The sequence below is a fragment of the Euprymna scolopes genome, chromosome 41 (genome assembly GCF_053919585.1).
Source record: "Euprymna scolopes isolate OS-2025 chromosome 41, ASM5391958v1, whole genome shotgun sequence".
Classification (NCBI taxonomy): Eukaryota; Metazoa; Mollusca; class Cephalopoda; order Sepiida; family Sepiolidae; genus Euprymna; species Euprymna scolopes.
In genome coordinates, this window is record NC_136522.1 from 58,514,326 (window position 1) to 58,528,553 (window position 14,228).

Sequence of the window (14,228 nt, forward strand, 5' to 3'; positions counted from 1 at the left end):
AGCAATATACTGGAGAAGTCCGAAGGGGAAGATGCTTTGCAGGTAGACGAATCTATCCTAGAACCAGAAGTAAGACCCTCCAGACAGCCTGTGGCCCAATCACACCCAAAATTGAAAGAGAGGATGCACTTGTTAAGGTATTAAGGGAGTCTTTACTGATATCCAAACTCCCCACACCAGAACCATCCGTTTTTAAAGGAGATCCACTTGAATTTGTTGAATGGAGCACCACCTTCAAATCATTGATAGAAGAGAGCTGTAAGAGCTCAGCACATAAATTATTCTATTTAAAAAAATATGTGGGCGGTGAAACTTTTTCAGCATTACAGGGTATGTTCTATCGGACAGATGAAGAGGCATATACTCAAGCTTGGGATATTTTACAGAAGCGCTATGGGCATCCCTTTGTCATCCAAAGAGCGTTTAGAGAAGAGCTCAAAGGGTGGCCAAGAATCGGACCTAGGGAATCCTTCAAGCTCAGGGACTTCAGCGACTTCCTTATAACATGCAGCAGTGCAATGCCACACATATCCGGTCTGCAGGTACTGAACGACTGCGAAGAAAATCAAAAGCTACTTCGTAAACTTCCTGGTTGGGTCACAGACCGTTGGAATAGGTATGTCACTAGGGCCTTAGATAAGAACATGCCATACCCAAGCTTTAAGGAATTTTCTGATTTTGTGTCGGAGGAAGCACGAATAGCATGCAATCCAATTTCCTCCCTTCATGCTTTAAATCAAACTGAAAGGAGCTCGGAAAGAACACAAACTCGGTTGCATGCTAGTGCACTAGCAACATCAACAATCTCATCCAAAGGAAGGGACCCCAAAATCAAGGAAGGTCAAGATAAACCTAAACCGAATAGTCCAGAGATTGCTACATCACAGCCTATGCGGTGCCACTTCTGTGGGCACGCCCACTTCATATACAAATGCGAGGAGTTTTGGGCTCTATCACTTGACCAGAGGAGGAGTTTCATCCTGACCAAAAACATGTGCCTTAGTTGTCTCAGGGTGGGACATTTCGCAAAAGATTGTAAGAAGAAGGTTACTTGCAACATTTGCAGATTGGCCCATCCCACACCACTTCATGAAGACAAGCCCAGGTCGAAAGAAGTCGAAATAACCAGGGAAAATAGTGGTGCTACAAGCCTATATTGCAAAAAGGCAAGCAACAGCAATCACACATCCATGATAATACCAGTTTGGCTCTCATGCACAGATCCAGCAAGTCCGGAAGTACTAGTGTATGCCTTATTGGATACACAGAGTAGCAACACATTCATCAATCGAGATGTTTGTGAAATAATTAAAGCAGACTCAGAACCTGTTCGGTTGAAGCTGTCAACAATAGCCAGCCAAAACACAATTGAAAATTGCCAACGCATTTCAGCTCTAAAAGTGAGAGGGTATTTCTCACAAAAGAAAATAGAGCTACCTCCTACCTACACGCGAGAATACATTCCTCTGGAAAGAAATAGCATCCCTACATGTAAAACTGCTGAAGCATGGAAACACCTCGTTAATATAGCAAAAGAAATGCCGGAAGAGTTAGACTGTCCTATTGGACTGCTAATAGGGTATGACTGCGCAGCAGCCTTAAAACCTAGGAAGGTGATTGCAGGTAAAGATAATGATCCATTTGCTGTCAGGACAGATCTTGGGTGGTGTATAGTAGGACCGACATCACATTTGAGTGGCCCAGGAAACCCGGTGGGGTATTGTCATCGAACCTTCTCTAAAGAAATCCCGCCCATCAGACCTACCTCAATAATCAGAGCCTTGGAGATGGACTTCTTCAATATAAATTCCAAAGAAAGAACTGTTTCTCAGGAAGATATAAAATTTCTTGAAATATTAAGCAAGGAGATTCAACATAATAACGAGGGACATATAGAAATGCCCTTGCCTTTTCGTGCACGTCCCCATCTTCCGAAAAATAAGCATCTAGCCGAAGTTCGTCTCAAACACCTCAAAACCAAATTTAGAAAATATCCATAATTTGAAAGTGACTACATCAAATTTATGGAGAAAATTATTGAAGCAGGTGATGCAGGAGAAGTTTATGATGCATCCAATGATGGCAGCACATGGTATATTCCTCACCATGGAGTGTATCATCCAAGAAACCCTGGAAAAATTAGAGTTGTGTTTGACTGTTCTGCTAAATTCAGGAATACCTCACTAAACGACCACCTCCTGACAGGACCTGATTTAATCAATGCTCTACCTGGAGTGCTGTGCAGGTTTCGGGAACATCGCATCGCTCTTACATGTGATGTAGAAAGCATGTTCCATCGCTTTCACGTCAATCCCGGAGACAGAGACTTTCTCAGATTCCTCTGGTGGAAGGATGGAGATACAAGGACTGAGCCCAGGGAATATCGTATGCGAGTCCACATTTTTGGGGCATCTTCTTCTCCCGGTTGTGCGAATTATGGTTTTAAACACTTGGCTAACAAGTATCAAGAGAAATATCCCCTCGCTGCAGCCTTTATCCAAAGGAACTTTTACGTGGATGACGGGCTTATCAGTGTTGAGACAGAAGAGGAGGCAAGACAGCTGATTAGAGAGGCAAACGAAATCTGCGCTAAGGGTCAACTACATTTACACAAATTCGTGTCGAACAATAAGGGACTCTTAGATGCAATTTTGGAAGGCAAACCCGACACTACAACAAAAGAAGTGGACCTAAATTACAACATCGTTCCAACTCAAAGTGTACTGGGTGTTAAGTGGAACACAGTCATGGACACATTTGCTTTCAATGTCACCCTTAACCCAGGAGCAGCTTCCCGACGTGGAATTCTGTCAACAGTGGCCAGTGTGTATGATCCATTGGGATTTATCGCACCCTTTCTTCTAGCCGGGAAGAGAGTGCTGCAAGAGATGTGCAAACAAGGAGTTGGTTGGGACGAACCTCTCCCTTCTGAACTAAAACCAAGGTGGGAGTCATGGATTAAGGACGTAGACAACCTCAAACTAGTCCAAATACAAAGATGTTTCATTCCAGACAACATCGGCTCCATTGAAAAAATGGAGCTACACCATTTTTCTGACGCTAGTACCACTGGATATGGCCAATGTACTTATTTGCGAATTGTCTCAACAAAGAAGGTGCATTGTACATTAGTTATGGGTAAAGCCAGAGTAGCACCCATCAAAGTTGTTACTGTGCCTCGTCTCGAACTAGTTGCTGCTACAGTCTCTGCAACAATAAGTAACTTTCTGAAGGAAGAACTAGACATAAAGGTAGATAAAGAGTACTTCTGGACGGATTCACAAGTTGTTCTGGGTTATATAAAAAATGATGCCAGACGATTTCATGTCTTTGTTGCCAACAGAGTCCAGAGAATAAGAGATAGTACTGATCCTAACCAGTGGTCATACGTTGATACAAAACAAAACCCTGCAGATCATGCATCCAGAGGACTAACGGTGGGAGAGCTGATTAATTCAAATTGGTTTACGGGACCAGAATTCTTATGGGACCGCGAGCTAATCACCATTAAACAATGTCCTGAACCCATCATTGGAGATCCGGAAGTGAGGGTTCTGAAAACCATGCTCACTGAAACAAAGAATTTTCTTGACAGATTCTCCAGGTTGACAAATTGGAACAGGCTACTAAATGTTGTTGCTCGAATAAAACGCCTGGCAAATAAATCCCTATCAGGTTGCATTAGTGTAAGAGAAAGAGAATTAGCTTCCTTTGCACTCATCAGCATAGCACAAAGGGAAGCGTGGGAAGAAGAGTTTGGGGTACTCAACAAAAATCCCAATCAGTTAACAAAAAAAGTGGGCTTTACCCACTTGACCCTATCATGAAGGACGGCCTTCTTAGAGTGGGAGGGCGTTTGAAGGAATCCACATCTACCGAGCCAAGACACCCAATAATATTGCCAAAAGAGAGCTTGGTGACTCGCCTAATCATCGATTTCTGTCATAAGAAAACACAGCATCAAGGTCGGGGAATGACCCTAAATGAAATCCGGGCCAATGGCTATTGGATTATCGGTGTCAGCAAGAAAGTGGAAAGATATGTTAAGAACTGTGTGATTTGCCGAAGAATGCGCAGACCATTGGAAGGACAACGCATGGCAGATCTCCCAGTTGAAAGAGTTGAACCACATCCACCATTCTTGTACATAGGAATGGACTGTTTTGGACCCTTTTACACAAAACACGGTCGGAAGGACATAAAGAGGTATGGCCTCCTGTTCACATGTCTTAGTTCCAGAGCCGTCCATCTAGAAATGCTCGAGGACCTCTCTACTGATGCCTTTTTAAACGCATTGAGATGTTTTATAGCCCTGAGAGGTGCAGTAAGACAAATACGATGCGACCAAGGAACCAATTTTGTAGGCGGAAAGTGTCAGCTTGAAAAGGGCATCGCAGAATTGGATCGCGACAGAGTAGCAAGGTTTCTCGCTGAGAAGCAATGCGACTTCAGGATGAACGTGCCTGGGGCTAGCCATATGGGTGGTGTATGGGAGCGCCAAATACGCACAGTAAAAGGCGTAACGAGCACTGTATTAGCTTCAGCCACGGGTAGACTGGATGATTTCACCCTAAGAACATTTCTGTATGAAGCAATGGCAATAGTGAACAGTCGTCCACTCACAGTAGACACAATTAATGACCCTAAGAGTCTTGAACCCCTAACACCAAACCATTTAATACAAATGAAGACAACTAAACCACTTCCACCACCTGGTAATTTCTTAAAGGAAGACTTGTATGCTAGGAAGAGATGGCGCCGAGTTCAGTACCTCGTTGAACAGTTCTGGAACCGATGGCGTAAAGAATACCTGGCTAACATAAGCACCAGACAACGATGGCATGCAATCAGAAGAAATATAAAAATTGGAGACATTGTACTCATAAAGGAAGATAATCTCCCTCGGAATGAATGGAAAATGGCTAAGGTGGTGGAGGCAGCAAAGGACAAAGACGGTTTGGTGCGTAAAGTTAAACTCCAACTGGGTCAAGATGGGTCAAAAAGGAATGCTGAAAGCTGCATTGATCGTCCAATCCATAAGTTAGTTGTGCTAGTAGAGAATAACGATACATAAATACAATGAATAAAAGAGTGGCAATTATATTGATATTGTAATAAAATTGTCATCGTTCAGTAACGGCTCATCAATATTCGATGGCAATTTGGTGGGAGTGTAGTTGCCGCTAATAGCCCCTTCTCCAATCCTTTATTGACCAATTGTTGCCGTCCCCTCATTTACTGCGGACTCAGGCGGTAGTGGGGAAAGGGGCAAAAAACTACTTCAGGCCCCTTTTGACTGCCGACCCCGGAGAGACAACATGGTATGTGACACTCTCACTTCATTCCAAAACTCACTGAATTTCCTTGTTAATTTGATATTGAAATGTATTCATTTTGTTTCATTTGTTCAATACTATATTTTCCTTTTCAGTTTTCACGGTGTTCAATAAATTTATTAACATCAGTCGAGGCGTTTTCTTTTCCTTGAAGTGGTCGGCAGTTACAACGACTTTTATTAAAAGACACGGGAAATCTTATTTTAATCACAAAAATCGCTTACAATTTCTTTTCTGGTGTTTTCTCTATCAGAATTGATAATCTACAATATATCTGTTTTAAAATAAGTTAACTATTATATATTTTCTCGGGGAAACGCCGGCACGCGGCTCCTGCTAGTTTTACACTAAAATATTAACCTGTGTTTATTTATTTGCTTCTCCACTGAGCAAATTAGGCACAAGGCCGTTTTTTTAATGTGGAGAGAGAGGGAGGGGGAGGGAAAAGGGGGACCAGCTCCCGAGAGGTGGGAAATGGGAGCTGGATAAGCACTGTTGGTATAAAGGGTTGCCCCCTACATTTACCAAGGTCAGGGTATTTATTTGCTTCCACACTGAGCAAATTAGGCACAAGGCCGTTTTTTAATGTGGAGATAGAGGGAGGGAAAGGGGGGACCAGCTCCAGAGAGGTGGGAAATGGGAGCTGGATAGTAACTGTTGGTCTGTAGGGTGATCCCTACATTGACCAAGGTCAGATATGTGGGGTTACCCCACATATGGTCTTTGCTAGTCAAAGCTTGCAGCATTTGTCGGAACAGATAGTACACTTTGATCTTGACGCCCGTGCCGCCGAGCTGTGAAGTTTTAGTTAATATTTTTTCCAAAGAATAAAACATGAATAATACGTGTGTTATGTGTTTGGTCTGCTTTTTAATTAAGTTCCTTGATTCTCCCTTAATATTAAGGGCTGACACCGCAAGTACTGGAACTCTCTAGATAGTATACGTAATATATTTTATAGAGAACACAGTCTTTTTTCTCTCTTATGTAACAATGCAGTCTTAATTCTTCTTCGTTCGCTATGACAGGACAGTGCAAAGCGGCATTAAACCCGGTGGAATAAAATCTTTAATCAGTCAATACAACGGAGATCGTTTATGATTTTAAAGAAATCAAGATAGAACTCTTTGTGATCGTGCAATTAAATCCGGGACGCAGTTCAGTAAATTGTCTTTGAACAACAGAAAAATGGATTCATACGCGTCTTATTATGGCTTGATTCTTAAAAGTCGATACTTTCAATAGATCTCGGCTTATTTAAAACGATTCAATTATTGATGGAATTATGCGATATTTTTCTCTGTTCAATTTTGTTTACTTCGTTTCATACATTTATATATTCAAGTTGCATCATCGCATCCTAAAAACAAGCTCCGTCTGTCGGCCAAACGTGTATATTTACTTTATTAATCTACTATTTGTTATCAAGACCAACGCCACTCGAGGATAATGATAAATGAGACAATCCTTTCAATTAATGAATAACGCCTTTAGAAGATTGAAAACAATTGGTTAAATGGGTAGAATTTGATTATGTAAGTATTTAGACACTCACGATTTTTTTTTACATTGTTGTAGTCATTTGGAGAGCAGCACTTTAATATTGTTTTCTAGAGATGGGAAGTTTTTAGCAAGTATTTTTCTTCTTTTTTTTTTGTAGAACTTCCATTTATGACGTTTTTGAATTTTTTAGATGAGGATTGGTTACTCGTATTATTTGGATCTATTGGACTACTGTTCTCATCTTCAGTGTGATTTTCATAACGTTTCGGTCTATGTAACCTCCGACATTCTTCAGGTGTATCTTGCCGAACTCGCGAATGTTTCTGTATAACTCGGGAATTTGGGCGGAATTTCAAGCGGAACACTTTATTATTTCACGGGTATAGCATGCTCTTGTTCCGTCAGCCATGGCTGGATAGAGGTTCTAAGTAATTCGCAATTGTATTTTTCGGTCGCCCACACTGAAGATCGAACCTTCAACCTTCAGGAGAATATCACTTCTACCATTCATTTTTCCAAGTATTCCAACCACTGCGCCACGGACCGCACGAAATTCTGTCCAAATTCCCGAGTTCGGCATAAATATTCACGAGTTCGATAAGATGCACCTAAAAAAGGTCGAAGGTTACATCGACCGAAGCTTGTGAAAATGCTACTCCAGATGAGACCAGTAGTCCTATGAAACCAAAATCATACGAACTTTTATTTAGTTTAAAATACATATAAATTAATATCCGAGGGCTCTTTTAAAGTAAAGATTTTGTTTCCTTTGGGGTTGCGATTTGCATTTCGTTACAGCTCAGTCTCCCAAGGATTGCTTCTACGTATTTCTGAACATTATTTTTCATTAAGACACTTGTTCCTATCAAAAGAGGTATAATGTTTATTTTTTCAGCGATCATATTGTTTTTACATCATTCTTTTGGTCGTAATATTTTATTACCTTTCCCCGTTCAGCTCTATTAAGGTCATAGTCATTTGAGACTATGACATCAATAATGAGCACAGTTTATTTGAGCTTGATCCATATTACAAAGTATTGTTTTGATGGCCGTGTCTTTTATGTATCTGCTCAACTATATATCCTTGTCATAGAACACTGTCATCTTTCTGTTTGATGTTATTATTTATGGTACATGTCCCCAGATATTCTAAAAATCTAGAGTGATTTTTAGGGCCAGGACAACAGCATATTTTTTTATTGTTTTGGCTCTCGAGTGTATACCTGTTGATATCTCATATGCTTTTGTATAGAGTGGTGTAGTTCTCGGTTGATTAACTGTGTCTAACTGTGTCGGATATATAGTCGAGGGTCAAAACAATGAAAAGAGTATTCTGTCGTCATAGCCCTAGTGATTATACAGGCTTGCCCATTTAAAAGTTGCTCATGAAATGTAGTAGAGAGGCGAAACATTCCTTTATTGTTTAAATTATCTGTAGTATTATAAAAGATGCTGGAATACTCCCCGTTGACTTCTATGCATTTCTGGGCACGTTTAACAACGTTTTTCAGATACTGCCTGTAGATCTTCTCTGGTGATTCTTCTGATAGCGTTGGTAATGTTCTCCTTTAGTTGGTCCAAATTGTGAGGTTATTTGCATAACGTTTTGGTTTTAAAGCCCCTCAAAGATAAAAAAATCATATGATGACAAGTCCGAGGAACGTGGTGGCCACAAGCCTTTGATTATTGTTTTCTCTTCCATAAACATGCCATTAACTCGTGTCAGTTATCTATGAGACATTTGGTGGGTAGTGCAATCCTGTTGGAAAAACAATTGAATTTTATCTTCTGGTGTCAGTTGGGCGGTAAGAGAAAGATTAAAGAGATCGAGTTACTTTTAAGTGGGCGGCTTAATCTGAAAAAAAAAATGATTAAAGAAAGATTAGAGACATCGGATTACTTTTAAGGTGACCGCTTATTCTTAAAAAAAAATTAAATATAGAGTAATGAGACCGGTCTACTTTTAAGTGAGCCACTTAATTCAGAAAAAAAATTTAAAAAACTATAAGATATATCGGGCTACTTTTAAGAGGGCCACAATCTGAAAAATTGATTAAAGAAAGATTAAAGATCAGGTCACTTTTAAGTGGACCACAATAAAAAAAAATGATTGAAGAAATATCGGCAACTTTTAAATGGGGCATCCTGTTGTTGTTTAACTAGTAGATGGCCCATTTAAAAGTAATCCAATATCTTTTTATCATTTTTTTTACCGTGCACCCTCTATAGAAATCCACCGAAGACTGGAGCGCAGTAGACAATTATCTTTGAACATAAACATTAGTAATTTCTCTTCTGTGGAAGCAACGCTTTAACCACATTAATTTTATAAATGTACTACTGCTTGACAATGCACAAAAGCCACTCGAGTAATAAAGATAAGAGATGACCATGAACCGCACATTCACGGATTTACAAACTGGGTGTGCCAAGTTCGAATCTAGTTCGCTCCACAGAAACACTTTCAATTAGGGATGTTGGCAACCTTCCCGCGGCCCCTACCGTAAGTACCTGGTATTCTTCTACATAAATTCTTAATAGAATAATATCGAAGAAAGGAATGCTTATGAAATCATCATCATCATCATCACCATCATCATCATCATCATCATCATCATCATCGTCGTCATCATCATCATCATCATCATCATCATCATCATAATGAGGTATAATGACAAGAACAAAACAGGGATTGAAAACGATTAGGGAAATGGGCAGAATTTGACTATTTATGCTGTTAAACTGACAACAAAATTGGACATCCGTACTTAGTGTACGACAAATAAAACAACAACAAAAAAAGTGAAATTTACGAGGCGCGTTCAATAAGTTTCCAGAATTTCTTGTACAGGCATTTATAATTGCCGAAGGCTCTTGAAAATTTGAATATGTCATTACTATACATATTATGAGATGACTGGCCCATTGTTATGTTTTCAGATTGAAATGGACAGTTACAGCAAGAATTGGAATACACCCTACTAAAGCGTGATTTTCCTATCTGTCGAAATTCCAAAATGCAATCTAAACGTGAGGGCAGTTTAGAAAAACGATACGACAATAAATCTCTGTTTTAAACTTGGGCAAAATGCCACAAAAACGTATGGAATGCTCAAGACTGCTTTTGGACTATCTTACATGAATCGAACAAAATTTGTGCGTACCATAAGAGATGTAAGGAAGGCAGGAGTCTGTCGGAAATTATGAGAGGTGGAGTTGATTGGCAAAAAAAAAATACTTTCATGGATAAGGGCGGTCGTGTGTCTATAAAGCCTATAAGTGCACATTTTGATGCCAGTGTGGGAACTGTAAATCAATTATCAAGTATATTCAACATTATATATAAGTGAATTAGGAGGACTAGACACAAAGTCGCGAAAAGCAAAGTGCATAGAGAGCAGCTAGTATTTTTGGAAACAGTCACTCATTTTGGTACTGACAAGCTTATCGTTGCTTAACTTTCATCGTCTGGATAGAACCTGAGTCCACATGATTGTGTTGTACGCAATACATACACACAGACACAAACGAACACATACACACTAAAACACAGACACACACACACACACACACACACACACACACACACACATATATATCTATATATCAAATTTTTAGAAAATATATAAACATAAAATTTATATGCGTGTGTCTGCGAACATATATTTGTATAAAATATTCTGCAAGGAGGTATATATATATATATATATATATATATATATATATATATATATATATATATATATATATATATATATATTTAAACTCTGTTTGCAATATATATATTCATGTGTGTGTAACTATATGTGTATGTTGTGTACATCCTTTTGAAATATATATTTATGCAAATGTATACGCGCAGACACATCCATATATATATATATATATATATATATATATATGTATATATATACATATATGTACATGTTTATATATATATGTAGTTATGCATATATATGCATAAATATCTTTACATATATATGTACATACATATGTATACATATAAACATATTTATTATATATATATATATATATATATTAATAATCAATCTCTTTAGAATACACAGTATTCATCGGAAAATATAGCTATAAAATCTATTTGATTCATTAATTAGCTCCGCTTTAAGTCATTCCTTACATTTTCATTTCCCTCGAGGTTTGTTTAATTAAAAATAATACGATTTCTGATTCGTATATTTTATTTTATTTTTCATTTTTATGCTTGCAGTTTATTTTTGTTCCATTCATTTTTACTCCTTTATTTTTTTTTTTTTTTTTTGTTTTTGTTTTTTTTTGTTCTCATTTAACGCATTTTTCTAAGAATAAATGCATTTGAAAAGAACCTATCTTCATTTTAAACATCATTCTTCCTATTAATGGAAAACCGATGCGCGTATTGCGTATTGCTTATCGAAACCTTGTGGCTAGTCGTTCATCGCTTTGACTGAAACAGTCTGCGAATGAGATGAACCATGTTTTCCAACGCACAGTCTTTAGCCTCATATCGTTGTTCTATGACTATACAAATACTTTAACATTCTGTGCTCCGGTGAACATAATGAACTTGTGATGATGTTATTTAATGACTTGTGGAGATGATACTCATTTAGTTGTTGTGTTGGTTCTAAGATAACTCATCGTTTCTCCGTAAGTTTTACAGAAAGAGTACAGTTATCTGTATCACTAACAGCGTAATTAGAATAGCCTCATATTATAAATGAATCTATAATATAAATCTTACCTGTCTGTTAAAATGTATGTATGTATGTATGTATGTATGTATGTCTTCCTAATGTCTGCATAGTCACGTTGACCCATCGGTTCTCGTCAGATCACTGAAGTTAAGCAACGTCGAGCCTGGCTAGTGCTAGATGGGTGACCATTTGGGAATTCTAGGCACTGTTTGTGCTTTCCGCTTATCTCGGCAGTTTCCAGTCGTCCTGAACTTCCACTTGCACGGGTATTTAATAATGTCGACTTAGGGGAGGTGCGGTTGGTGATTGCGCAACTCTTGCCACAATAATTTCACGCGCAGGTACCCTTATTGTGGGTATCCATAGTCTTTCAAGGCTGAAGGAAGCCTTTTATATGTTTGCCTAAAACTTTCCACGGATGCAACGGATTTTCACCAGGTCGGTGTTGTTTTAATGCTTGGCCCTTCGGACGATAAATATCTGAACATTGGTCAAAAACCTTAATTCCAACTAAACTGGACACTTTGCTACAGGGAGGGGTCTCTTTTTTCGACGATCTTTTCTGAAAGTCATCCGCTCTTTTCAATTGTCTAGCATTTATTTTAAACCTCGTCACTTCGGGTTTGGCGATGGGCGCAACAGAAAAGACGTCACGTTTTCTTTCACGCTCTTTTCCTTCTTCGCAGTAAGGGTTCGAGCCTGCATGCCTACTACCACTTTTTTAAAAATGTTTTTTTGCTCAAAGCACACCTCCAAACACCCGGGCAACGCCGGGCACCCAGTCTAGTATACATTAAAAACAGGCTCCTTCAGTCTTTGACAGACCATGGATATCCACCGTAGGTGTGCCTGCGAGTGAAATTTTTGTGGCGGGAAGTGCGCAATCTCAAACCACACTTCTCCTGAGTCCACATTGTTAAATACCAGTGGCAAGTGAAGTGTATGTACAGGACGACTGGAAACAAATGCCGAGATAAGCGGAATGCACATGCAGTGCTTTACCCTTTTTAAATGGTCACCAATCTGGTTCTAACCAGGTTCAACGTTGCTTAACTTTGGTGATCTGACGAGAACCGTTGTGTCAACGCGATTATACTGAATACATTTATCTAATATAGAAACAGCTATATGTCAGTCTGTCGATCTCTCTGTCGGTCTGCCTTTATGTATGTTTGTCTGTCTCCATATTTTTAAACTCTATCTCCTCTGAAACGAAAAGTCGTGGAGCGGCGCTAGCTGCCTCAAATGATTTTACCGGCCGTTCTTTTATGGGGCTTTAACCGGTTAAAATTGTTTTTAAGTGGGCAAAAAAAAAAAAAAATCCGTTAAACATTTTGTACAATCATCTTAGTTTATTTTTAAAAAATTTTACCGGTGTATATGCGTGCCATGTTTTTTACTGTGGTAACGTCATCAGATTGGAATGCTACGGTTTCGGTTTCGATTCGGGCTCATGGCACCTAAGTACTTTTTTATTTCTACTTTTGAAATCGCGACTCTATAAGGATATATACGAAATCTGGGCAAACTAAAATATCATATTTAAGCGTATTTAGCCACCTCGCTAGTATCATTTTATGCATATCATATACTATTATATAAAAGGAACTTTGGCTGTGTGCGTGAATAAGTTCGGTGTCTATAGATTCAAAAACAGCTGGGCCGATATTTTTAAGTTTCACATGAAAGTAATTGGTGTATATTGGACGGTTTTTAAGTACGTTTTGTATCGTAATGCCTTCGATAAATATCGAAAATTAATAATTGAAAAATAACGATTAATATATTTAGTCCTATTTTGACACAAAGTTAACACTTTTATACAGCCTAACATCACAAGTACATTTGAGAAGTTTTATTATCGAACAAGCAGAAAAGGCCTATCATATAAAATAAAATTTGGGTTTATTTGATAAGACAGGGGCATGTTCGTTTAGAGCATAACTTAAGGATAATAGTCGAGGTTTGCATTTGAACATTTTATTCAGACCTTTATATTCAATCATTTTATACAATCAATAGTAGATGCTATACAATACAATATGCATTACAATGTATTATTGATTACGTCCCTGCACGGAGGCACGTGGATCTTCCTCGCGGTATCATGTGGTGGGTCCCCAACAAGAGCAGGTAATTAATCGATTTGATTGAAAAATTGGCGATTTCATCGATTTCTCTTACAAAAAAAGTAAGGGTTAAACATTTATTGTTGCTCATTCAATGCCGAAAACATGGGTTTTCTCTGATAGTCTGTCTGTCTCTTTCTCTCTCTCTCTCTCTCTCTCTCTCTCTCTATATATATATATATATATATATATATATATATATATATATAAGTGAAAGTGTTTGTCTGTCTGTGTATCTGTGTATCTGTGTGTCTGTGTGTGTACATTTCCCTACGCAATAACTCTGTCAGTTTTTACTCTACAGACTCGAAATTTGGTATAGAGGGTACTGAGATTTGGGAAAATCGATGTGCCTGGTTTTCGGCCAGAAATTAGGCGAGTAAGGGGGAAAAGTTCAACGATTTGACCTTTGAGAACTCTTCCGATAATTTTCAGTCTAAACACTTGAAATTTTAGATATAGGCTCAGTGGACAGGGATCCAACGGAATAACTTAATTTGAGCCCAAAAAAATAAATTTTAAGGGCTCATAATAAGGGTCAAATTTTAAAAAATTGACCACTTT

General features: G+C 38.5%; 3 protein-coding genes across 3 annotated transcripts; all 3 read left to right on the forward strand.

The window, feature by feature from the left end:
• The first annotated feature begins 332 nt into the window (after nucleotides 1-332).
• LOC145266684 (uncharacterized) lies at nucleotides 333-2,000 on the forward strand. Its single transcript, XM_080122611.1, has one exon. The coding sequence runs from the start codon at nucleotides 333-335 to the stop codon at nucleotides 1,998-2,000; it is 1,668 nt and encodes a 555-aa protein (XP_079978737.1).
• A 24-nt stretch (nucleotides 2,001-2,024) lies between these two features.
• On the forward strand, nucleotides 2,025-3,827 carry LOC145266685 (uncharacterized). Its single transcript, XM_080122612.1, has one exon. The coding sequence runs from the start codon at nucleotides 2,025-2,027 to the stop codon at nucleotides 3,825-3,827; it is 1,803 nt and encodes a 600-aa protein (XP_079978738.1).
• LOC145266686 (uncharacterized) lies at nucleotides 3,824-5,074 on the forward strand. Its single transcript, XM_080122613.1, has one exon. The coding sequence runs from the start codon at nucleotides 3,824-3,826 to the stop codon at nucleotides 5,072-5,074; it is 1,251 nt and encodes a 416-aa protein (XP_079978739.1).
• Nucleotides 5,075-14,228: the final 9,154 nt, after the last annotated feature.

Excerpts from the sequence above, each read along its gene's own strand:
- LOC145266684 (XM_080122611.1), top strand. The coding sequence starts at position 333 with ATGTTCTATCGGACAGATGAAGAGGCATATACTCAAGCTTGGGATATT.
- LOC145266685 (XM_080122612.1), top strand. The coding sequence starts at position 2,025 with ATGGAGAAAATTATTGAAGCAGGTGATGCAGGAGAAGTTTATGATGCA.
- LOC145266686 (XM_080122613.1), top strand. The coding sequence starts at position 3,824 with ATGAAGGACGGCCTTCTTAGAGTGGGAGGGCGTTTGAAGGAATCCACA.